This window comes from Rhinatrema bivittatum, chromosome 4 (genome assembly GCF_901001135.1).
Source record: "Rhinatrema bivittatum chromosome 4, aRhiBiv1.1, whole genome shotgun sequence".
NCBI lineage: Eukaryota > Metazoa > Chordata > Amphibia > Gymnophiona > Rhinatrematidae > Rhinatrema > Rhinatrema bivittatum.
Window position 1 is genome coordinate 250308796 of NC_042618.1, and position 23390 is coordinate 250332185.

General features: G+C 46.7%; 1 protein-coding gene across 4 annotated transcripts in view; it reads right to left on the reverse strand.

The window, feature by feature from the left end:
* Window positions 1-23390, reverse strand: part of AMN1 (antagonist of mitotic exit network 1 homolog) — a 325940-nt gene that overhangs the window by 176948 nt on the left and 125602 nt on the right. For all 4 annotated transcript variants that reach the window (XM_029600018.1, XM_029600014.1, XM_029600015.1 and 1 more), the window contains one exon: window positions 22931-23148. In XM_029600018.1, the coding sequence (XP_029455878.1) occupies window positions 22931-23148 (218 nt within the window). The remainder of the gene's footprint in view (window positions 1-22930; window positions 23149-23390) is intronic.

Consider the following 23390-nt stretch of genomic DNA (forward strand, 5'->3'; position numbering starts at 1 on the left):
GGCATCGATGGCTTCGGTGCTGCCGATGGAATCGGTACCTGGCGCGGAATCGATGGAGCCGAAGGATATATCGGTGGAGATATGCCAGGAGGTACCGATGGAACCACCCCGGAAGGGGGAATCCGAAACGGTGTTTCTCCTGCCGATGAGAATCCAGTCGGAGACGGTGGTGTTGTCGATGGCACTGGAATCACCGATGGAAGGGCCGTCATGAGCGCCTCCATACGGCTGAGTAGCGGTGCTAACGCTTGTATCAACGGCTCGGTGGTCGGTTCCCTCCTCGGTGGCGAAGCCGGTGCCGGTGTCGGTGCTGGGGCGGCACTGGAACCGGTGCCGGAGACGGTGCCGATGGAGGTTGTAATTTCTTCATCGCTTTCTCGATGGCCTCCTGGACCAGCCGGTCCAGTTCTGCCCGGAGACCAGGGGTAACTATACCCGGCTCAACGGGAGAGGGAGGCTGAGGCAGGGCCGGAAGGACCACTGTAACCGGTGGGATCACGGCCCCCGCACCCCGGGAGGGTGAGGGTTTCCTCGATGCCGGCGAACGAGACGTGGAGGGTGTCCGGTCTGTTCGCGGCTTCTTTGTCGGTGGCTCGGCTTGAACAGAGGTCGATGGCTGTGGATCCTCGACAGGCCGAGACTTGTGCCGTCGATGGCGATGCTTTTCTTTCCGATCCCCTCGCCCATCCGGGGAAGGGACGGGAGTTGACGGCCGAGAAGCGATCGATGGCGGACGGTCACCGGAGGGTTGGCGATGATGGTACAACTTCGACGGTGCCGGTTCCGATGACGTCGATGCTATCGATGGCGTTGGGGTGGGTGCATGGAAGAGGAGCCCCATCTTCTCCATCCTGGCTTTGCGACCCTTGGGTGTCATTAAGGCACATTTGGTGCAAGTCAGGACATCATGCTCACTACCCAAACACATTACACAAACCCTGTGGGGGTCTGTGATGGACATAGTCCGGGTACAATCCGGACAACGGCGGAACCCCGTTGCCATGGCTTGAAGCCAAAATTTAGGCTGGGGATCGGTAAGTGCCAACAGGCCTCAAGGGCCAAAATCGACGGTAGTCGATGGAAAAAGGCAAAAAACTTACCGGGTTCCGAAAGATGACTAAGAAATTTGTCGAAGGGAGACCCCTGAGGGGCAAATTTTCTTAGGAAATTAATTTCCAAATTCCTGTCAGGAACGTGGTTAGAGAGCTCCTTTCACCGCGTGGCAACTGCTGCGCGGAAAAAAGAAGACTGAAGGGAGACCCCTGCTGGCTGCAGGGTCAGTGCCTTGCTGGGCATGCCCAGTAGGGGCCAGTCAAAGTTCTGTTTAAACTTTGACAGAAGTTTTCCGTGGTGGGCTCCATCCTCGATGTCACCCATTTGTGAGGACAACCATCCTGCTTGTCCTGTGAGAAAGACTATTCTCATTGTATTACTTTATATTGTTATTTTAATATGTTGCTGTTGCTGTATTCATTGCTTACCCAATCTCGTGTCCATACTGAAACCTCGCTTTCCACCTGGATATAAAAATGTCTTGTATGCTGCTTAATAGGGAATCATGAACCCTGCAGTAGTTGGCACACCACGCTGCATAAGTTCTAGGTGATGTGGGGAATCAAGAGCTTTGCGGTAGCTGGCACACCACGCCGACTCGAGTCTTCTCTCCACATCTCCCCTTCCCTATCTCCAGCCTATACGCAAAGCACAGCAGATTCCAGTATGGGTCTAAAGCATGGATACAGAGATATTCTTTATGCTGTTTAAATAAAAACAGAAAAGGTGATATGTGGGAATTATGAGCTTTGCTCCTGATAGCTGATAGACCATATCAGGGGTTAAATCTATCATCACATCTAACTGCCCTTTTCTCGGGCCTACGCTGAATGCAGCAGAAATGTCATATTCCAACCGCAGTTAGCAATAGCCTGTAAACAACACCCATCTGCCACTAGGTAACAGGAAACCTGACGTCACGTAGACATATCTAGTGCAAGCTTTAGCAGCCTCCGAGACAGCTCTTGGCCTACTTACTCTTATGTGGTTTTCACACTTAGGCAAATAGGTCAACAGATCGCAACTGCCACATGCCCTGCTTGTGACCTCTCCCCTCCCTGCCTGAAATACACTGACCACCTGCACCTACTCAGAAAAAAGCTCAGGAAAGACATTTATGGTAGAAAAGCTACAGAAGCCAATTATGTGATGTATGTATTTGCAAGAACCAATGATATGATAACACGTCTGTATGCTATGCTATGGAATTATGTACAATAAAAGGAGAGCCTTCCGAGGAGTCGGGAGGACGCTTCACCACGAATCCTGCGTGAGGTGTCTTCATTGCTGCTATATCTTGCTGCTACACTATAAAACGACTCCAACAGCCTATGTACTCCCACCATTTGGACTTGTATACATGTCTGCTCAAACTGTGCAACATAAATATTTGCCACAGAAGGTGCTACCGCTGACCCCATCGCTATACCATGTTTTTGGTGACAAAAGTTATCCTCAAATAAGAAAAAATTACTGCATAACACCAATCTCAGTAATTGGATAATAAACTCCACTGGGATACGTTGTGGTTCCCAATCGCCTCTCAATTTTCTAGATACTATTTCCCATGCTTCTTCTTGGGGAATCTGTGTATAGAGCGACTGTATATCCATCATTACCAGTATCCATTTATCATTTACACATCTCAATTACCTGTAGTTTTTTAAAAAAATGACTGGTGTCCGTTAAGTAAGATGAAGCTTGCTTAACTACTGGTTGTACAAAAATATCCACAAATGTGGCTAATTGTTCAAGCACAGAATTTCTCAGTGATACATAGGCCTGATGGGGGTTTTTTTTGTATATTTTTATGAATTTTAGGCACTGAGTACACTATAAGTGTACTAGGATATTCTCTTACTAGATACTTTTTCTCTTTCATTGTTAGAAATTTCATTCCTTCTATAAGTTCCTTGATTCGCTGTAACAACATTGTAGTTGGATTTTGTTCAACCAAACTATAATATTTTGTATCTTGTAAATGCGCCATAATATTCTTTATATATACTTCCCAATCCTGCAGCACGATCGCACCTCCCTTATCAGCAGGCTTGATGACCACTTGTTGTTCTTTAACCAATGCTGACAATGCCAGGAAGAATATTTAAACCATTATTTGTTTATGTTGCAGAAAGTCTTGATGTCACACTTGCAGAAAGTACGAGCATCTTTTTCCTCCAGTGGACCCTGCGTCTACTGAGAGTGTGCAACTCGGTGATTTTGTTTTTCTGAGGATTTTTCCGACGAAAGAACTCCTTGGCCCCCAGGTGGAGGGGCCCCTATCAGGTACTTTTAACCTCACATTCTGCAGTAAAAATAGGAAGGACACCCTACCTGGGTACTTCTTTCCCACTGTAAAAAATACTTATGTACTACAACTACAGGAAGCTCTTGAATATAGAACTCTCTCTCACGAGGCTGCAGAACAGACATGATCCTGCTTTTGCTTCTGATTCATTTGCACTCCGCAAAATGCATGGCCCTATCTGGGGCCCCATGTACAGATTTATCTGGCCTATACTAAAACACTGCAGAAATCTTTGAATCCTTCAGATTGCTGACTATGTTATCATCTACAGCTGGATGGTTCTAGGTTTGTTCCTATACCTTTTAATGCATCCTCCATCCTCAATCGGGATACTTATATTGCACCTACTGCTGTCTCTCTTGCTCACGCTAACCCTTATGCCCTACCCTGCGCACCAAACAGGCAAGATGGTGTTTTCAGCTGGAGGATGCCACATCTTGGGCAAACTGTACCGATACTATGACCGTCACCTATAAAAAGGGTTACTACTGTGTGGTGAAATACTGTTTGTCTGCACAATGGAGCTTTGTGCATGAATGCTTTGACCATGAACTAAACAGGACTGTTCATCTATACAAGGTTAACAACAAGGTGGTGGCGGGGCACATCCTTCATGCTGCAGAGACTATAAGCATAAGTGTCCCACCTATCCCCCCATGCTTTAACAGGAGATTTATATTCAGACAACAACCAACAAGGACTGAATTACATAGTCTGGGTAAACAAATAAGCATGGGTGTAGCTTGCTTGTTACGGCAGTTACTACCCCGAATCAATTAAGCCTGATACTTCACTTGGAATACATATCCAGCGCAGCTCACTGCTTCAACGGCAGGGGGAATGAAGAAAAGAAGATTTATATTTATTTATTTAGTGCTTTTTTATACCGGCATTCATGATACAGATCATATCATGTCGGTTTACAAATAACAAGGGTCGCAACCTAACTATTAACATGGTATAGAGAAGACAAAAGTTACAATGAACAGGGGTGCAGGAACTGGCAAGAGGAAAATATAGCAGACAGTAACTAGATAACTGTATCAATTATTTACAAATTGTTGAGTGATTGTTCATAACAGCTGGGGAGCTCTGGGTTTATGGAAAGGCCTGTTTAAATAACCACGTCTTGAGCCTTTTTCTGAAAGTCAACAGGCAAGGTTCTTGTCTGAGCTCTGGTGGGATAGAGTTCCAAATAGTTGTGTTACGATCCCCCCTGTTGCTGCGCTACAGGTGGTCTCTCACCTTCCACCGGAGGCCGCTCCGAAGCCAGGGCCTCGCCTGTGTTCCATCCGGGACTTGCTCCAGGGCCTGAGAGGCCTAGCTGTTCCTGTGGCTTGCTTGGCTGTTTGGACTTCCTGGTTTTCAGCCACGCCCGTTTCCCTAGGGGCTGGCCCGCAGCTCTCCACCTTACTTATAGGACCGGTGAGGGGCGGTCCTGGCAAACTCCTCCCAGGGAGTTGCCTACAACCTCCAGTATATAAGGACTTTCTTGTCACTTGCAACTTGCCTTCGGATTGAGTGCTACAGTTGCCTGTAACCTTCTCCTCGATCCAGGTCATCCGTGGTCTTGCCTGTGTTGATGGTGCCTTGTCCTGTCTCTGTCCGGATGTCTGCTTCCTGATGTTACTGTCGTCTGCCTTGATGTGTTCCTGATGTCCTGATCCAGTTCCGCTTGTTCTGCCCTACGTCTTGTCTGGCTCCTGAGCCTTCTGGCCTGTTGGGCCCTGGAGTGGCCAACAGGTGGGATTCTTCCCTGTGCTCTGGAGCTTCCCTGCCTGCCAGCCGAAGGGGCTTCGGATGTCAGTATCCCAGCATCGGAGTTCCTGCTCGCCTGGATCTTCCCTGCGCTCTCCTGTTCTCAACGTGGTCCGCGACCAGCCTTCCTGGGCTGTGTAGGGCGCGTATGGGACGGGGTGGTCCGCGACTCAGTCCCGTGGGTGGGCTGAGTAGGGCGCCCTCAGGGACAGTGCCCGTGTCTCCTTCCAGCCCTCCTCTTCGATGTCTGCACTAGCCTTTGTCTACGATGTCTGCACCTGCCTTGTCTGCGATGTCTTCCGTGTAAAGGACTCTGTCTGCCCTCGCCTCTGTCCGGCCTGCTGCCCATTGCCGTTCCCAGCGGCAGGTCCGAAAGGGCCGGGAACAGTCGGAGGACCGTTCATCAGTCAACTTCCCAGTGTTGGCTACTACCATGGGCGTGCAGGTCCGGCTGAGGGTCAGACTACGTGCCTGCTCCCCTGCTTTTGTACCCACCTGGCTCCCCATGCCTGCTCAGCTCACCTCCCACGGTGTGGCTTTGGGCTCCTCCTTGAGTCCTGCCGTGGCCCAAGGGCTCACCACCCGCTGGAGACGACCGCGCCCGCTCGTAACAAGTTGGTCCCGCTGTGGAAAATGCCCGTTCTCTGGTGGTTAGATGGTGGGTGGATTTTGTAGGGGGGTATGCAGGTATCCTCTGTAAGCTTCTCTGGTCGGTCTGGAGGACGTGTGAAGTCTGATTGGGAATTGAAGGTCCAAGGGGGCTTGGTTGTGAATGGTTTTGTGGATAATGGTGAGGGACTTGTGTAAAATTCTGAAGCTGATTGGTAGCCAGTGCAAATTTCTGAGGATGGGTGTAATGTGGTCTCTTCTGCGGGTATTTGTTAGGATTCTGGCTGCCGCGTTTTGAAGCATCTGCAGTGGTTTGGTAGAGGAGGTGGGGAGACCAAGCAAGACAGAGTTGCAGTAGTCTATTTTGGAGAATAAAACTGCTTGGAGTACAGATCTGAAGTCTTGAAAGTGCAGCAATGGTTTAATTCTTTTTAGTACCTGTAGTTTGTAGAAGCAGTCCTTGGTAGTTTGATTAATTTTTTTAGGTTTAGACAGTTGTCGATTAATACTCCCAGATCTCTTGAATGGGAGACCAGGGAGTTGTGTGTTGGTATTTGTGGAGTATCACTGTTGTCGGGAGAGATGATGAGTTCAGTTTTATCTAATTGAGTATTAAGTTTAGCTTAGTGAGGAGGGAGTTGATTTCTTGGAGGCAGGTGTCCCAGAACTTGAGGGTTTTAGTAATAGACTCTGATATGGGGATCAGGATTTGGACGTCGTCCGCATAATGATAGTGTTATAAGTTTAGGTTCGTTAGTAGTTAGCATAGGGGAAGGAGGTATATATTGAAGAGAGTAGGGGATAATGAGGAGCCTTGGGGGACTCCTAGTGATGAATTGATGCGAGGGGATTCTTTATTATTTATTCGGACCTTGAAGCCTCTGTTTGTGAGGAAAGATTCGAACCATCTAAAGGCAGTTCCTATTATCCCAATGTCGGATAGTCTGTTGATGAGGATGGAGTGGTTAATGCCGCCGAGAGGTCGAGGAGTATCAGTAGGAAGGATTGTCCCTTGTCCATACCCATGATGAGGTGGTCAGTTAGTGAGAGGAGGAGGGTTTCGGTGTTAAGAGATTTACGAAACCCGTATTGGGAGGGGTGCAGTATTTTGTAGTCTTCGAGATACTCTGAGAGTTGTTTGTTAACTATCTTTTCCATGATCTTGGCTATGAGTGGCAGATTGGAAATAGGGCGAAAGTTGTTAGGTTCTGTATTGTCTAGGTTGGGTTTCTTGAGGAGTGGTTTGAGAGAAGCGAGTTTTAGGTCATCCAGGAAGATACCTTGAGATAGTGAGCAGTTTATGATATTTGCCAAAGGTTTTGAGATAGTGTCTGGTATCAGTAGTAATTTTGTTGGTATTTGGTCGAGTGGGTGGGAGGATGGTTTCATTTTCTTTATTATAGATTCAATCTCCAGCGCGTTAGTGGGTTCAAAGGACTCAAGTGCGAACCCTTTGTTTGCGGCATGATGGGAGCTGGGTGGAACAGTAGGGCTTGAGGGCAGGCGGCTGGTGATTTTGCTTTGAAAGAAGGTGGCAAGTTCGTTAGCTTTAGATTGCACCTGGTTGCCAGGAATGGGTGGGTTGCTGGTTTGTGTGAGTTCCGATACGTAGGTGAATTGTGCTTTGGCGTCGAATACAAGGTTGTGAATTCTTTGAGCATAGAAATTTCTTTTTGTCCGTAGGGTGGTGTTTCTGTAAAGGTGGAGGCTGGATTTATAGGCAGATAGTGTGCTGGGGCAAGGTGTCTTGCGCCATTTGTTTTCTTTCTGTCAGATTTTGTTTGAGAATACGGAGCTCGTTGGAGAACCATGGTTGTTTTTCTGTGCGAGGTGAGGTTGATTTTTTATTTTTTTTTTACACTAGTGGACATACTTTATTAGCTATTGTCTCAGTGATGTCTTATCTGGAAAATAGTGCTGAGTTGGGGATTGAGAGGTCTAAATGAGGTAGTTTTTTGGCCAGAAGGTTGCTGATGGTATCAGAGGCGCATGCTCTTCTGTAATGAAGTGTGGTTTGCAGTGGGTGCTTGGTGAGGCTTTCATTCACTGTGAGGGTGGTCGTGATTAATGCGTGATCCGACCAGGGGACCGGAGTGCATTTGGGAAGGGAAGAGTGTTTGAGGCCGGAGTTTATGAAGATGAGGTCCAGGGTGTGGCCAGCTTTGTGAGTGAGCTTGTTGATAATCTGTACGAAGCCCATGGCCGATAAGGCGGAGAGAAACGCCTCACAATTGGTTGTTAGGGGGGTGCTGTCCACATGAAGGTTGAAATCCCCTAAAATTAGGGCTGGGGAGTCCAAGTTTATGTATTTTGCGATGATTTCTACAGTGGATGATGCGACCATTTTGAGAAGTCCTGGCGGTGCGTATATGAGGAGTATTTGGAGTTGGTTAGTTTTGAAAAGGCCTAGTTCCAGTTTAGAGGCTGATTTGATTGGGATTCGAGATAGTCTCAATTCTTTCTTGGCTGCTATAAGAAGGCCTCCACCTCTTTTCTTTTGTCTGGGGAGTGACAGGATATTGTAGAGATGTGTGGGGAGTTGGTTGATTAGTGCTATATCTGTTGGTTTAAGCCAAGTTTCTGTTATGAAGCAGATGTCTGATTTTGTGTCTAGGAGAAAGTTGTTGAGGATATGTGTTTTCTTAGTAAGAGATTGAGCATTAAAGAGTGACAAGGAGAATAATTCAAGGCCTAGAAATTGCATGATGGGGGAGATCATGATTGGGATGAGCGTCCTGCTGGGGCGTGACCTTGGATGAGTGAATGCTTTTCCAGTAGTGATGAGACTGTGGTGTAGGATGGGGATTGGGAGACCTGCTGTCATGTTCCTGTTATTAGGAGAGGGGGATGATGTGGAAAGGTGGGTGTTGTAGGAATGCTGGTGAGGTTGAATGTTGGAGGAGATCAATGCTGGTGCCTGTTGGAGGAGATCAGTGCTAGTGAGTATTGGATTGAGTACTGAATGAAATGTTGGGGAAGATCAATGCAGGTGCGGTTGAGTGTTGGAGGGTGACAGCTGGTTTGATGCTGGAGGAATGTTGAATGATGATGATGTAGCTGGTTGAATGCTGGAGGCTGAGTACTGGATGATGATGCTGGTTGGGTGCTGGAGGAATACTGGTAAAGGGTGTCTGCTGGCGGAGAGTGGACGCAGTGAGAGTAGGAATGAAGTATGAGGTAGGGTGCTGGTAGCGGGAGAAAACTGGAAAGGGGTCCTTCAGCTGGTGAACTGTCGGTGGGCGGGCACTGAATAGAGTAAAGAGTTGGTCATTACTGTGATGTGTTCCTAATGTCTGGCGACGTAGTGGAGGTGGTCTCTAGGAGGATGAGTACTGAGATTAATCTGGGAGTTGTATTGTAGATGGAAAGGAAGTGCGGAGGTTTAAAGGCCTCTAGCCACCTGTTGATAGGCCGGCTGCCTCCAGGGGGGCGCAGTCAGGGACTCAAGGACTCACCGCGAAATTTCTTAGGTTTGCTGGGTTTTTTTTTTTCCTTTCACTTCCCTTTTTCTTCTTTTCTCTTGCCGCTCTCTTCTCTGTTCGGCTCACTCCACGAGGGGGGGTGAACGGGCTCTTGCCCCGAATGGGCCACGCCGAACGTGCGAGCCCCGACAGAGGTGTGGTTGCAGCTGGGGATGGTGATCTTGTTGCTAGGAACAGGATGAGAAATTGGGTGTGCATCCGTCTGCAGGAGAGCTTGAGTTTGAGAGGGATTCCGATTGTTAGGGGGGAAGGGATGCTTGATGATCTGCGTTCTGCTGCGCTCGAAGGGGCGCACAAAGGGGCAGGCCCCTTTGTCGCACTCCTTAGGCGCGCGGCGCCTGCAGGGGCTGCCCTGGTTTAAGGGCGCCGGCTCTGGCCTCTGATAGGCCGAGGGATGGAAGGTAGGCGCGGCTTGATCCAGCCTGGCGGCATCGGGGCCGGTCTGCCTCCCACCTGGGATTCAATGCCACCTGGGGACCAAGGACCTGTACAAGGAGATTATCACCTTTTTCTTATTGGTTATTCCTCTCTCTATGCAGTCCAGCATTCTTCTGGCTTTAGCTATCACCATGTCACATACTGTCTAGTGATCTGAAGATGGCGAAGCAATCACCTCAAGGTCCCTCTCTTGCTCCATGCACAACAGCCCTTCACCTCCCATCACATACAGCTCTTTTGGATTACCACACCCCAGATGCATGACTCTGCACTTCATGGCATTGAATCCCAGGTGCCATATCTTCAACCACCGTTCAAGCTTCCTTAAATCATGTCTCATTCTCTCTACTCCTTCCTGCATGTCCACTCTGTTGCAGATCTTAGAATCATCCGTAAAAAGACAAACTTTATCTTCCATCCCTTCTGCAATGTCACTCACAAAGATGTTGAACAGGACTGGTCCCAATACCAATCCTTGTGGCACTCTGCTTAACACTGTTCTCTCTTCAGAGTAGGTTCCATTTATCAACACATGCTGTCTGTCAACCAGTTTGTAATCCATGCCACCACTTTGGCACTCACTCCCAAGCTTCTCATTTTATTCACAAGCCTCGTATGCAGGATGTATCAAAAGCTTTGCTGAAATCCAAGTAGATCACACTGAGCACTCTTCCTCAATCCAATTCTTTAGTCACCCAATCAAAAAAAATCAGATTTGTCTGACAGGACCTTCCCCTGGTGAATCCATGCTGCCTCTGCCTCAGGTCCAGCAATCCTCCTGACTGTAGATAGTTCACTATCCTTTCGTTCAGCAGATTCTCCACAGAGGTGAGGCTAACTGGCCTGTAGTTTCCAGTCTCCTCTCTGCTCTCACTTTTATGAAGCGGGACTACTCCTGTTTCCAGGGATCTATTCAACAGGTTGTGCTGCGGACCTGCTAGCACATCTCTGAGCTCCCTCATTATTCTGGGATGAACCTCATCAGGCCCCATGGCTTTTTCCACTTTCAGTTTTCCTAGCTCTTCCCATACATTCTCTTCTGTAAACAGAGTTTCATTTACTCCACCCCCTCCAATGTCTTGTTAACTAGCATCAGTCCTTTTCCAGGGTCTTCTTCAGTGATGTCATAATCCTCTATGTTGGTGGGAGGAGCAATGAGATAAGAGTAGCAATCTGATGTATTCCGTAGGCGGAGTAGCAATCTGTTGTATAGACTGCTGGAGATAGTAGTGGGTGGATCCTTGGGCCGGTGGCAGATGACCACGCCCCCGGGGAAAGATCCCAAGAGGGACCACCGGCTAGGCTTAGAATATGGAGACAGACACACACTAGTTCTTTTATTAAACAGGTCTTGAAACCACCAGAGGTGGCAGTAGTGACCTGTAGTGCCCGGCAGGGCTGAAGTCCCTCAGATACTGGAACAGCGATCCCTGGATGGCTGAGCTGTTGAGAAACTGTAGACAGTGAGTAGGCAGGGTATGCAGAGTTCATGAACAGAACTTAGATGACAACACTCACATATTGGTCTCAGGGAGCTCAGGAGCTGGAAAGGTTAGGCCCTCGAGAAGCGAGTACCTGGTTACAGGGAAAGCTCTGAGAGAGCGAAGGTAACTCACAATGATGTAGACAGTGATGGCTTCCAGGCAGAAGAAAATCAGCAGATAGTCAGGAACGAGGGCCCTCGAGGAGCGAGTACCGGTTCCTGTCAGTAAACCTGAAAGGCAAAGAGAGAGCGAGTCCCCCGAGGAGCGGGTACCACTGGTAAGTCCGAGGAGGCAGAGTAGCTAGAACGAATCCTTGCTAACTCAGTTTGTTAGCGATATCAGAGACTTTTAAATATCGGAAGCGGATGATGTCATCTCAGGGGGACGCCCCTGAGGTTCGCACCCTTGCTGGTACTTCAATCAGAGAGCGCACGCGCCCTAGGCTTCAGGCAACATGGCGGATCTGCAGAGTCGAGCCGGTCCGGGGATGCCGGCGAGAGACGGCAGGGAGACGCCGCGGCAGCCAGCCGTCCTTCAGACCTGGAGGGAGTCGCCACAGAGGTAAAGAGGGCGGAGTGGAGACATCGGGCAGCAACAGTCACAACAAGTGAACACTGAACTGAAGTATTTAATATTTCCGTCTTTTCTTCATCCCTCTCCATACATTGATCTTTTTCTCCTTTCAATTTCACATACCACTTTGGACTTTCTCCTTTCTCTGATATATCTGAAAATTGTTTTGTCGCTTCTCTTTACCTCTTTGACAACCCTTTCTCCCGCCTGACATTTTGCTTTCTTGATTACTTTCTTTGTCTATCTCAGTTTCACTAGAAATTCTTCACTGTGTTCCTCTTTTTGGCATCTTTTATATTTCTTGAATGCTGTTCTTTTTATCAGCCACCTCTCTTTGAGAACCAGATACAAAAGTAAACAAAAGCAAGAGAAACCTAACATATAGATTAGTTGCCTTTGTAATTGCTCCTTTTAGTTTGGCCCACTGTTCCACCTCTCTCGTTTTCTCCCAGTCTTCTAGTTCTACCTCCAGGTACTTCCCCATTTCAACAAAGTCCATATTTTTGAAGTGCAAAACACAGGTCTTCGCGTGACTTCTCCGTATCCTATTTGCAATATCAAACCATACCGTTTGATGATCACTGGTACTGAGGTGGGCACCCACCTGGATATTAGAGACATTATCCCCGTTGGTGAGCATTAAGTCGAGTAGCAACAAAGATCATGACGCAATCAAATCTGACCTATTAACTGGAGGACTTTATCTGTGGAAGGGCAGCGTTTTTGGAGCTATCTCCTTGACCAGTTGCACTTTATATAAACTGTCTGAAATCTTTTGAGAAGGCCTTAAAGACCAATTTATTGATATAGGCATTTGGGTTTGAATCTTCCAGCCGAAATTTCATTGTTATGATCGACTGCAAAGTGGGTATTTCTGTTTGTTTTTGTGTGTGGTTTCATTGTTATGGCCATTGGATCTGTGTCATCTTCTGATGCATTTTATATGGGTTTTATTTTAATCTGCCTCAAACATAATATCTATAAGTGCAGAATATAATTTTTAAAAATAAAATAAGGAAAACTACTGCTTTAGTATTTAACTTTCAAAAGGGAGAGTTTGATAAAATGAGGAAAATAATTGCAAAAAACCTAAAAGGCGCAGCTGCAAAAATTAAAAGGTGAGTTTTAAAAGCCCCACGTGAACCAAAGCCGGGAGTTACAAGAGTACGTCCGGCAGGCGCGCGCCACATGGATTTTAAAAGGCATCCATGTATCTCTCAGTATGCGCACAAGTGAGAAAGCCCAAAAAAGAGGCATGGCGCAGGCTTGATCTGGGCAGGACAAGGGCGGGACATGGGCGTTCTGGGACCTTAACATAAAATACGCGTGTAAGTATTTATGCACAGAAGCGCGTGCTGGGATCCCCTATTGCATAACTTTATTTCTGCTATTTCTACTAAACAATTCTAGGCTAGTCACCAGGGTTTTAAGAGTTGGTGCTAACAGGGTAAAAGGGAGGCTATTTAACTAGGAGGGTTAGGAAGTCCTATCCTTTCCCTGGGCAAACTAGGAACGAATTGGGGAAACTGGTAATTGTGTCGGTGCACATGTCTACTAAATTCCCCTTATTTACGAAGTAGAGGCGGCATTTGCACACACATGCGCGCATCCATATAAAATAATGCACACATGTACAAGTGTACAGCCTATTTTATAACATACATGCATATACACATATGTTATAAAATGGCTGCGTCTCTGGGCGTGAGCTGACATACGCGCATACATGTGCACCGGCATCAAAGTTTCCTCTAAGCGTTTTTACCAGGCGTGGACATTGATTAAAAATACCAGACCAGATGAATTCAACACATTAAAAAAGGTGGAAGGAAGACTAAACAACTGCCAGCATAATTATAAGGTGAAGTGAAAAAGGCTATTATAACCAAAACATTTCTTTCAAAAAATAGAAAAATGATGTGTGTGTGTTGGGTGGGGGGGGGGGGGGGGGGGGGGGGGGGGAAACTGGATACAGACAAAACCAACATGGGCTTGAATTATATGGTCTGGGTATTGACACGTAGGCATAAAGGAAAAAGTACAGGATGGCTTCTACGGCCAAGTCCCAAAGTTCCAGAGCAAAGAATGTAAAGCAGCATTGTCTGAATTATCAAGGCGGCTCTTCACCCAGTAAAAACGTTGCTAGCAGTAATTTATTGGTTTGACAGTTGCTTGGTTTTGATCGTAAATATTACTACCCTTATCATAAAGCTTGGGAGTAACTGCGCAGAGCAGCAGATAATCTTAAGAGAAATATGAAGATATCCTGCACGGAGCAGCAGATAATACAATAAGAAGCTTGCTGAGCAGACTGGATGGACCATCTGATCCTTTTATGCCGTCAATACTAAATTACTATGTAAAATAGGAAAAAGCATAAGCATTGGCAAGTTAGATGCAAAAACTTTGAAAAGAAGCTTGCCATAGAGGCAAAAACTCCAAAACGTTTTCAAATATTTCCAAAGTATGAAACCTCTGAGGGAGTCAGTTACACAGATGATCAAGGGGTAAAAAGGCACTTAGGGAAGGCAAGGGCATAGGGGAATAAAATAAATGAATTATTTGCTTCACTGTTTATGGAGGAGGATGCTGGGGAAATACCCATGTAGTAAACAATATTTAATGGTAATGATTCAAAGGAAATGAAACAAATCACATGAACCTGGAAGATGCAATAGGGTAAACTGACAAAGTAAGGAGTAGCAAATTACTGGGAGCATATGACATACATCCACAGTTCTGAAAGAACTAAAAAAATAAAATTGCAGACTTATTACTAGCAATTTATAACCTATCATCAAAATCAAATAATGAACCTGAAGACTGGAAGGCAGCCAATGTAACACCAATCTTTAAAAAAAAAAAAAAAAAGGCTCCAGGGATGATCCATAAAACTAGCTGGGTGAGTCTGACATCAGTGTTAGGAAACGTTCTAGAAATCATTCTAAAGAACAAAATTACATAACTTATAGATAGACATGGCTTAATAGGACAAGGCCAACATGGATTTACCCAAGGGAAGTCATGATTCACCAATCTACTATATTTTTTGAAAGGGTTAATAAAGATGAGAATAATGGTGAGCCAACAGATATAGTTGTGATGGAGGCTTTGCCTATCACTGATAATATATCCAATATTTTTCCATCATTAGGCATTGGGAGAAAGATTTAGAATTTTTTTTTTTTTTAATTCTCCCCTTGCCAAATCCCCACCTTTTTAGGGGATAGGCATCTTGAGGTAAGAACATAAGAACATAAGAAAATGCCATACTGGGTCAGACCAAGGGTCCATCAAGCCCAGCATCCTGTTTCCAACAGTGGCCAATCCAGGCCATAAGAACCTGGCAAGTATCCAAAAACTAAGTCTATTCCATGTAACCATTGCTAATGGCAGTGGCTATTCTCTAAGTGAACTTAATAGCAGGTAATGGACTTCTCCTCCAAGAACTTGAGCATGCTCAATTCTTTAGAGGGTTAGCATGGCAGTAAGAGCTAAAAGGAAAGAGAGACCTGCAAAGGGTGGGAGATAGAGATTCCCCCAGAATCTCAAGCAAGAAATAGTTAGAGAAGTAGAGTTGGAGAAGAAAAGCTAGAGATCTCCTCAGGATCTCAAAATCAGTGATTTTTGGAGTTTGTGAACTTTAAGAAGATTTGAGGTTTTTGGAGTCTGGGGACCAGGATTCAGAGATAGGAAGAAGAATTTTGGAAAGATTGATCAATCCAGAGGGAAGAGCACCCCCCAGTATCCCAAAGGACTGGATTGAGTTTCTTTTTGCTCAAGCAACCAGAAAAGCAAGGCTGAAAATATTTGTATTTTGAACTCTTGTATTGGAGACAACTAAGAAGACTGGTTGGATTCTTGTACTGGAGACATTTAAACAGAGTAGGATTTGTATTATAAGTTGAGAGTTTTTGACCCACAGTTTGGGATTTTTGCTATGGATAATGGTCCAAGGGACATGAAAAATTAAACAATTGTTTCAGTGTGACTATTGGTTGATGCTGATTTTGATTTTTTGTGATATTGGACTGGATGTTATTTTTATAAATTGCAGAAAAGACTTTAATTTGAATACCACTTTTGGCATCCTTGCTTTTATTTTTGGTGACTGCACCGGGGGGGCCCTGAACATTAACTTCTCCTCCCCCATCTGGACGTGGACCTGGATCTGTGACACCCCTAGTGTTCACAGCATATGACAAGGGCCAGATACATAGTATATTTGGATTTTCAAAAGGCATTTGACAGTCCCTCATGAAAGACGCTTGAGAAAATTAAAAAATTATGGGTAAGAGGCAATGTCCTATTGTGAATTGCAAACTGGTTAAAAGACAGGAAGAGAATAGTGCTAAATGATTAGTTTTTTCAATAGAAGAAAGTAAATAGTGGATTGCTCCAGGGATCTGTACTGGGAATGGTGCTTTTTCATATATTTATAAATGATCTGGAAAAGAGAATATATAAGGTAGAGGTGTGAATCGGAATTGGTTCCGATTCTGGTTCCGATTCACATGTGGGTTTTTTTTCCATCGGGCCCGATCGCGTTTTGTTTATCGGCTGCGCCCCAGCCGATAAACAAAACATACACCCCGACCCTTTAAAAGTAACCCCCACCCTCCCGACCCCCCCAAAACCTTTTTACAGGTACCTGGTGGTCCAGTGGGGGTCCCGGGAGCAATCTCCCGCTCCGGGCCATCCTCCGGCTCCCAGGCCATCGGCTGCCACTAATCAAAATGGCGCCGATGGCCCTTTGCCCTTACCATGTGACAGGGTATCCGTGCCATTGGCCGGATCCTGTCACATGGTAGGAGCACTGGATGGCCAGCGCCATCTTGTGCTCCTATCATGTGACAGGGGCTGACCAATGGCACAGGTAGCCCCTGCGACATAGTAAGGGCAAAGGCTATCAGCGCCATTTTGAATACTGGCAGCCGACGGTCCGAGTGCAGGAGGTCGCTCCCAGACCCCCGCTGGACTTTTGGCAAGTCTTGTGGGGGGTCAGGAGGGTCCCCCAAGACTTGCCAAAAGACCCTGGTGGTCCAGCGGGGTTCCGGGAGCGATCTCCTGCACTCGGGCCATCGGCTGCCAGTAATCAAAATGGCGGGGCCCAAACCAGGAAGTCCAGGCGAAGACTGAAGCAAGCCTCAGGCAGGCCCAGAGGACGTCAAAGGCCTCCCAGGCCAGGGAGCAAAACCTGGGCAAGCAGATCAGGCGAGGCGGCTTCGGAGCGGCCTCCAGAGAAAGGTGAGGAGCTACGGTAGGAATCGTAACAAAGAGCTCCATGTTGCAGCTTTGCAGATGTCAGCAATCGGTACTGAATGAGAGTGTGCTACTGAGGTTGCCATTGCCTTGAGTGCGCCTTTACTCGTCCTTGGAGAGAAAGGCCTCCTTTCTAATAGCAGAAGTCTATACAATCTGCTAGCCAGTTGGAGAGAGTTTGTTTGCCCACTGCCATACCCGGTTTGTTTTTGTCAAAAGAAACAGAGCTGGATGGATTTTCTATGGACACTAGTGCAATCTAGATAATACGCTAGCGTGCGTTTACAGTCCAAGGTGTGTAAAACTCTTTTGCCCTGGTGAGAGTGAGGTCTTGGAAAGAATGTGGGCAAGTTTATAGATTGATTCAAGTGGAAATCTGTAACCACCTTGGGAAGGAATTTAGGGTGAGTACGGAGGACCACTCGGTCATGTAGGAACCTGGTGTAGGGTGAGTATGTTACAAGTGTTTGTAACTCACTAACTCTCCTAGCCATTGTGATAGTTACTAGGAAGAGAACTTTCCATGTAAGAAATGTAATATTGCAGGAATCTATGGGTTCAAAAGGAGAACGCATGAGCCTTGCCAGTACTACATTAAGGTACCATTCTGAAATTAGTGGCTGCAAAGGGGGTTTTAGCTGAATTAAACCTCTCATAAATAATACTGACAAGGGGTTGTGCTGATATAGGGGCATCCCCTACTCCTTTGTGGTAAGCTGAGATAGCACTAAGGTGTACCCTTACCGACGAAGACTGGAGACCAGAGTCGGAAAGGTGCCAGAGGTAATCTAATAAAGATGATGTGGGGCAGTAAAAGGGGTCAATACTTTTCTGTGTGCACCACGTGGTGACTCTTTTCCACTTGCAACGATAGGATTTTCGTGTGGGTTTTCATGAAGCTACAAGTACGTGATGTACATTAGTTGAAAGATTGAGTGGTTGAAGGATGAAGGATCAAGCTTTCAACATCCAGGCTGTGAGGGATAGGGTTTGAAGGTTGGGATGGCACAACCTGCCCTGATCCTGAGTTATGAGAGTGGGTGCTGTGCCCAGGCGAATTGGTTCTCTGATGGAGAGATCGAGGAGTATGAGAAACCATACTTGTGAATGCCAATACGGGGCTATGCGTATCATTGACCCTTTGTCCTGTTGTAGCTTCACCAGAGTTTTGGTTATTAGCGGTATCGGGGGATACGCGTATAGAAGACCTGAGTTCCAGGGGCGAGCAAAGGCGTCCTTGGCTAACTGGTTTCGCTGTTTGTGCAGGGAGCAGAATCTGTCCATTTTGTGATTCAGCTTGGATGCAAAGAGGTCCATTGTTGGCTGACCCCAACGTTGGAATATCCTGGTCACTACCTAAAGGATCCAGGGACCACTCATGGGGTTGGAACTGATGACTGAGGTGGTCTGCAACTACGTTGTGTATGCTTGCCAGATAAGTGGCCCAGAGAAACATGGAATGTGTCAGGGCCCAGTCCCAAATTTGTGCTGCTTCTTGGCAAAGGAGATAAGAACCCGTACCCCCTTGTTTGTTCAGGTACCACATGGCAACTGTGTTGTCTGTATGTATTAGAACAGTCTTGTGTGAAAGGCAGTCCTTGAACGCATAGAGAACATAACGTATAGCTCGAAGCTACAGGAAGTTGATTTGAAATGTTGCTTCGAGGCTCGTCCAAGTACCTTGAGTTTGAAGATTGTTGATATGCGCTCCCCAACCTAAGGTGGATGCATCCGTAGTCAAGGTTACTTGCAGAACTGGTTGCTGGAAAGGTAGGCAGATGAGCAAATTGTTCGTCCACCAGAGGAGAGATGTAAGTAACTGCTAGGTTATCTGAATTGGAGACAACAGTGGTTGAATGGCTTGGAGCCACTGTGATCTCAATGTCCATTGCATTATTCTCATGGCTAATCTGGCCATAAGAGTGACATGGGCTGTGGAAGCCATGTGGCCTGGCAGAGTGAGGAACTGATGGGCTGTAGACGTTTGCTTTGCACTCAGAGATTTCGCTAATTTGGAGAGAGTGTCTACGCGATCTTTTGGTAGGAAAGCTTTTGACACGGTGGTGTTCAATTCTGCTCCAATGAACTGTAGAAGATGAGATGGTAGGAAGCAGGATTTTTGGTAGTTGATAAGAAATTCCAACGAGTGAAGGAGATTGATTGTGAGCTTGAGAGAAATGAGAGCTCCTTGTCTTGATGGTTTTTGATGAGCCAGTCGTCCAGATAAGGAAAAACGTGTATGCTTTCCTTGCGTAAATGGGCTGCTGCCACCGCTAGGCACTTTGTGAATACTCGGGGTGCTGAGGCAAGTCCGAATGGCAGGACCCGATATTGAAAGTGTTGATGACCCACCAGGAAGCACAGGAACTTGCGATGAGGAGGGAATATTGGGATGTGAGCATAAGTGTCTTGAAGATCCAGAGAACAGAGCCAATATCCTGCTTGAAGAAGGGGAAGCATGGTGCCTAATTACACCATCCTGAATTTTTCTTTTTGTAGAAATTTGTTGAGATTTCGGAGGTCTAAAATGGGACGTAGGCCTCCTGTTTTCTTTGGAATAAGAAAATAGCGGGAGTAGAATCCTCTGCTCTGCTGAGGTCAGGGAACTGGTTCCATGGCCCTGGCTCTCAGGAGGGTGGATAATTCTGTTTGTTGAAGAGTGGTATGATCGTTGTGTATCCAAAGAGGCCTTGGTGGAGAGTCTTTAGGCACTGTGAGAAAATCCAGATGGTAACCGTGTGTTATAATGGATAGAATCCATTGATCTGTGGTGATGGTTGACCAGTTGGGTAGAAAATAGGAAACCCGGCCTCCGACTGGTAAGTTTGGATTTGGGTTCCTGGAGAGGCTGCTGGTCCCTGGGATCACTTCCTCCCAGGTGTCTGAAATTGTGTGGGCGTGGACTGGAAGGAGGAAATGAGAATGGCATCGATGGCGACGGTCTTCGATGGATCCATCAATGATTTCTGTTTTTTCTTCTCTGGCATCGATGGCATCAGAACCGGCATCGATGGAATCGGTGTTGGAATTGGGCAGCTCGATCCCAATAGCTCTGGTATTGGCTGAGTGGTTGACAGTCGGAGTCGGTGGAATCAGCATCCGAAGAGTCCGGAATCAGAATCGGTTGAGTCGGATGCTTAATTGGTGTCTTCAGCCTTGATAGCACCGGTTGAGTCGGCTGGCACCGTCAAGGTATCGAGCCGGGACAGTAACGGTTGAAGCATCGATGCCTCCCACGTCGGTGGAGGTATGGACACCGGCACCGGCGGATGGAGTTCGCGGATGGCATTGACAACTGCCTGGTGGATAAATCCGTCCAGTTCCTCCCTGATAGCTGATGTGGACAGAGCAGCTATAGGGGGTGGCAGAGGAGGCAAAACTGGCTGCACCACAGGTCCCTGTGGGGGCTCAGTAATCGGCACCGATTTTGGTGGGGATTGCCTCGGTTCTGGCATCGATGAGTCTTCGATCCTGGGCTTCTTAGTGGGTTCTATCGACATGGAACCTACTCCTGGATCGGAGTCGGCAGTGGGCGGTTCCCGTTGATGCCAATGACAGTGTTTTTCACAGTGCTCGTTTTTAGAGCACTGGTGCTGATTTAGTTGACGCTTTAGATGGAGTTGGGGATAGCGGGTCCCCACCACCCCCATGTACACGGCGGGTTTTTATGATTACCGCTTTTGTAACTCCTGCTGGTGACGACTGCGTTGATGACGATGGAATGAGCTGGATATTAAATAGGTGCTCCATTTTATCTAGATGGGCCCATCTACCTTTGGAAGTCATCTCGGCACATTGGGGACATGATGAAACGTTATGTCCGGGGCAGAAGCACAAGACACATTCGATGTGGGGATTGGTGATTGACATTGTATGGGGGCAATTAGGGCATTTTTTAAAGCCAGTTGCCATTGTGAAAGGCCGGGCAGCCGTCGACGGCCTGCGGTCACCGATGAAACTAAAAAACGGTATCGACCGCAAAATATTTGTTTAGTCACTGATCGAAGAAAAATAGATCCGAGACTGGGAGACCCCCAATGAGGAGACTTTTCTGAGGAAAATTATTAGTTTTTCCATGAGGAAAAGTTGTGTGAAATCACACAGGGCTCCTGCCTGCGAAGCAAAGTGCAGCGCGGAAAAAAGAAGACTCAAGGGATAATGGCATGCTGGGCATGCTCAGTGGGCTCAGTATGCCAGTCAAAAGTTTCTAGAAACTTTGACAGAAGGTTTTCAGTGATAGGGCTCCATCCAGTGATGTCACCCATATGTGAGGACTATCATCCTGCATGTCCTGGGATAATGATCTTTTTCAACTTGTTAGTTCATGTGATAATGTTGTATACTTAAATGAAAAGCTAATATAAAATATGGCTTGGAGGGTTTAGGCAAGTACACAAAGGGGCGGATTTTCAGAGCCCTGCTCGCGTAAATCCGCCCAAAACCGGGCGGATTTACGCGAGCAGGGCCCTGCGTGCCGGGAAGCCTATTTTACATAGGCCTCCCGGCGCGCGCAGAGCCCCGGGACTCGCGTAAATCCCGGGGTTCTCCGAGGGGGGCGTGTCGGGGGCGTGTCGGGGGCGGGCCCGGTCGTCGCGGCGTTTCGGGGGCGTGTCGGCAGCGTTTTGGGGCGGGTACGGGGGCGTGGCTACGGCCCGGGGCGGTCCGGGGGCGTGGCCGCGCCCTCCGTACCCGCCCCCAGGTCGCGGCCCAGCGCGCAGGAGGCCCGCTCGCGCGCGGGGATTTACGCCTCCCTCTGGGAGGCGTAAATCCCCCGACAAAGGTAAGGGGGGGGTTTAGACAGGGCCGGGCGGGTGGGTTAGGTAGGGGAAGGTGAGGGGAGGGCAAAGGAAAGTTCCCTCCGAGGCCGCTCCGATTTCGGAGCGGCCTCGGAGGGAATGGGGGTAGGCTGCGCGGCTCGGCGCGCGCCGGCTATACAAAATCCATAGCCTTGCGCGCGCCGATCCAGGTTTTTAGCAGCTCTGCGCGTATCTACTAAAATCCAGCGTACTTTTGTTTGCGCCTGGAGCGCAAACAAAAGTAGGCTATTCGCGCGCCTTTTAAAATCCGCCCCATAACTTGTATTGGCTTCCAAGCTTCCAAGTATTGGCTTCCAAGCTTCCAAGCAGATATCATTTAATGTTTCAAAAGGTTTTCTAAAGTCAGAAAGAAATGAGCTGTACCTTCTGAACAATTTTATTTTCCTTAAAGATACTGGTCTAAAATTGCCAAGAACTTTAATGAGAGCACTTTCTGTTGTTGGGCCAATATACATACATCCGTTTTTTTGTGGAATGCAACAATGAGAACATTATTTATAAATTTGGCACTCTGATCCAAAATCACAAGACCATTTCTGTATACTCCCTATATTTTCCCAAGACAATATCACACTAACAGCAGCAGTACTTTAAAGACATTACAAATTAACTGTGCCAACTATGGCTTCATTAAAAGTAAATCATATCTTCTGTACTGGGAAAGGTTTCAAATGCAGACATAACAAACAACAATAGTTTGCGCTTATTAAAAATTACATGTTAAGTCACTATGTTTGAAATTCCTGAGGCTGTCTCTATACTCCAAAAGAATCTGCGGCCCTACCCCCTCCCCTCCTTTGGCCATTAAAAGAAAGGCTGGGCTATCTCAAAACTGCCTAGAAGGGGTCATTCTAAACTTTTAATATTTTGTTTAAGATCCTGTTAGTTTGATCCTGTTAGAAGAACTATGATATATGGAACACCTGTTAACTGCACTGAGCAAGCTTTTGGAGAAGAGGTACAACATTTTTTTTTTAACTTATGGGACTGTCTTTCCAAATGCGGGTCAGCTGGCAGTCAGCAGTTTCAGCCCCTCTGAATTATAAATGTGAGCTATCTACTCTTTCTTTTCTAGTCTCACTTATAGCATCCTGCTGCATTTGGTTTTGCTTATTTTTTTTTCTTTGCAAGAGGTTTTGTCTTTACCTTAGTTGCAGAAAAGTCAATACTGTGTAGAAATCTGCAGTTCTGTCCCAGTGCATTCAAGGACACATCTGTGATACCCAAGCAGCCACCTAAGTTAACTATCTGCAGAAGTCTGCAATTGAATGCAAGAGCCAGGATGCCTTCATCTGTTAAATTACAGCACCGTTTCAAGGACGCTTCAAATAAATATGGACAAGACAAGGCCATAGCTTTGATTCCTAAAAAGAAAAAAATAATAAACAGAGATTTTTAGGTAAACAGTCCTTTATTCCTCTGACAGATCAGTTATTGGCATACACCATTTTCAAAATTATGGCCACTATAAATTATGAAAAATATTTTCTTAATTATAAGATGTGGAGAGCTTTAACCAATCAAGCATTAGCATCAAAGGGATTAATCCATGGAAAACACCTTTATAATGATGATATTAGAATATTTAAATTACTTTGTAAGTAGG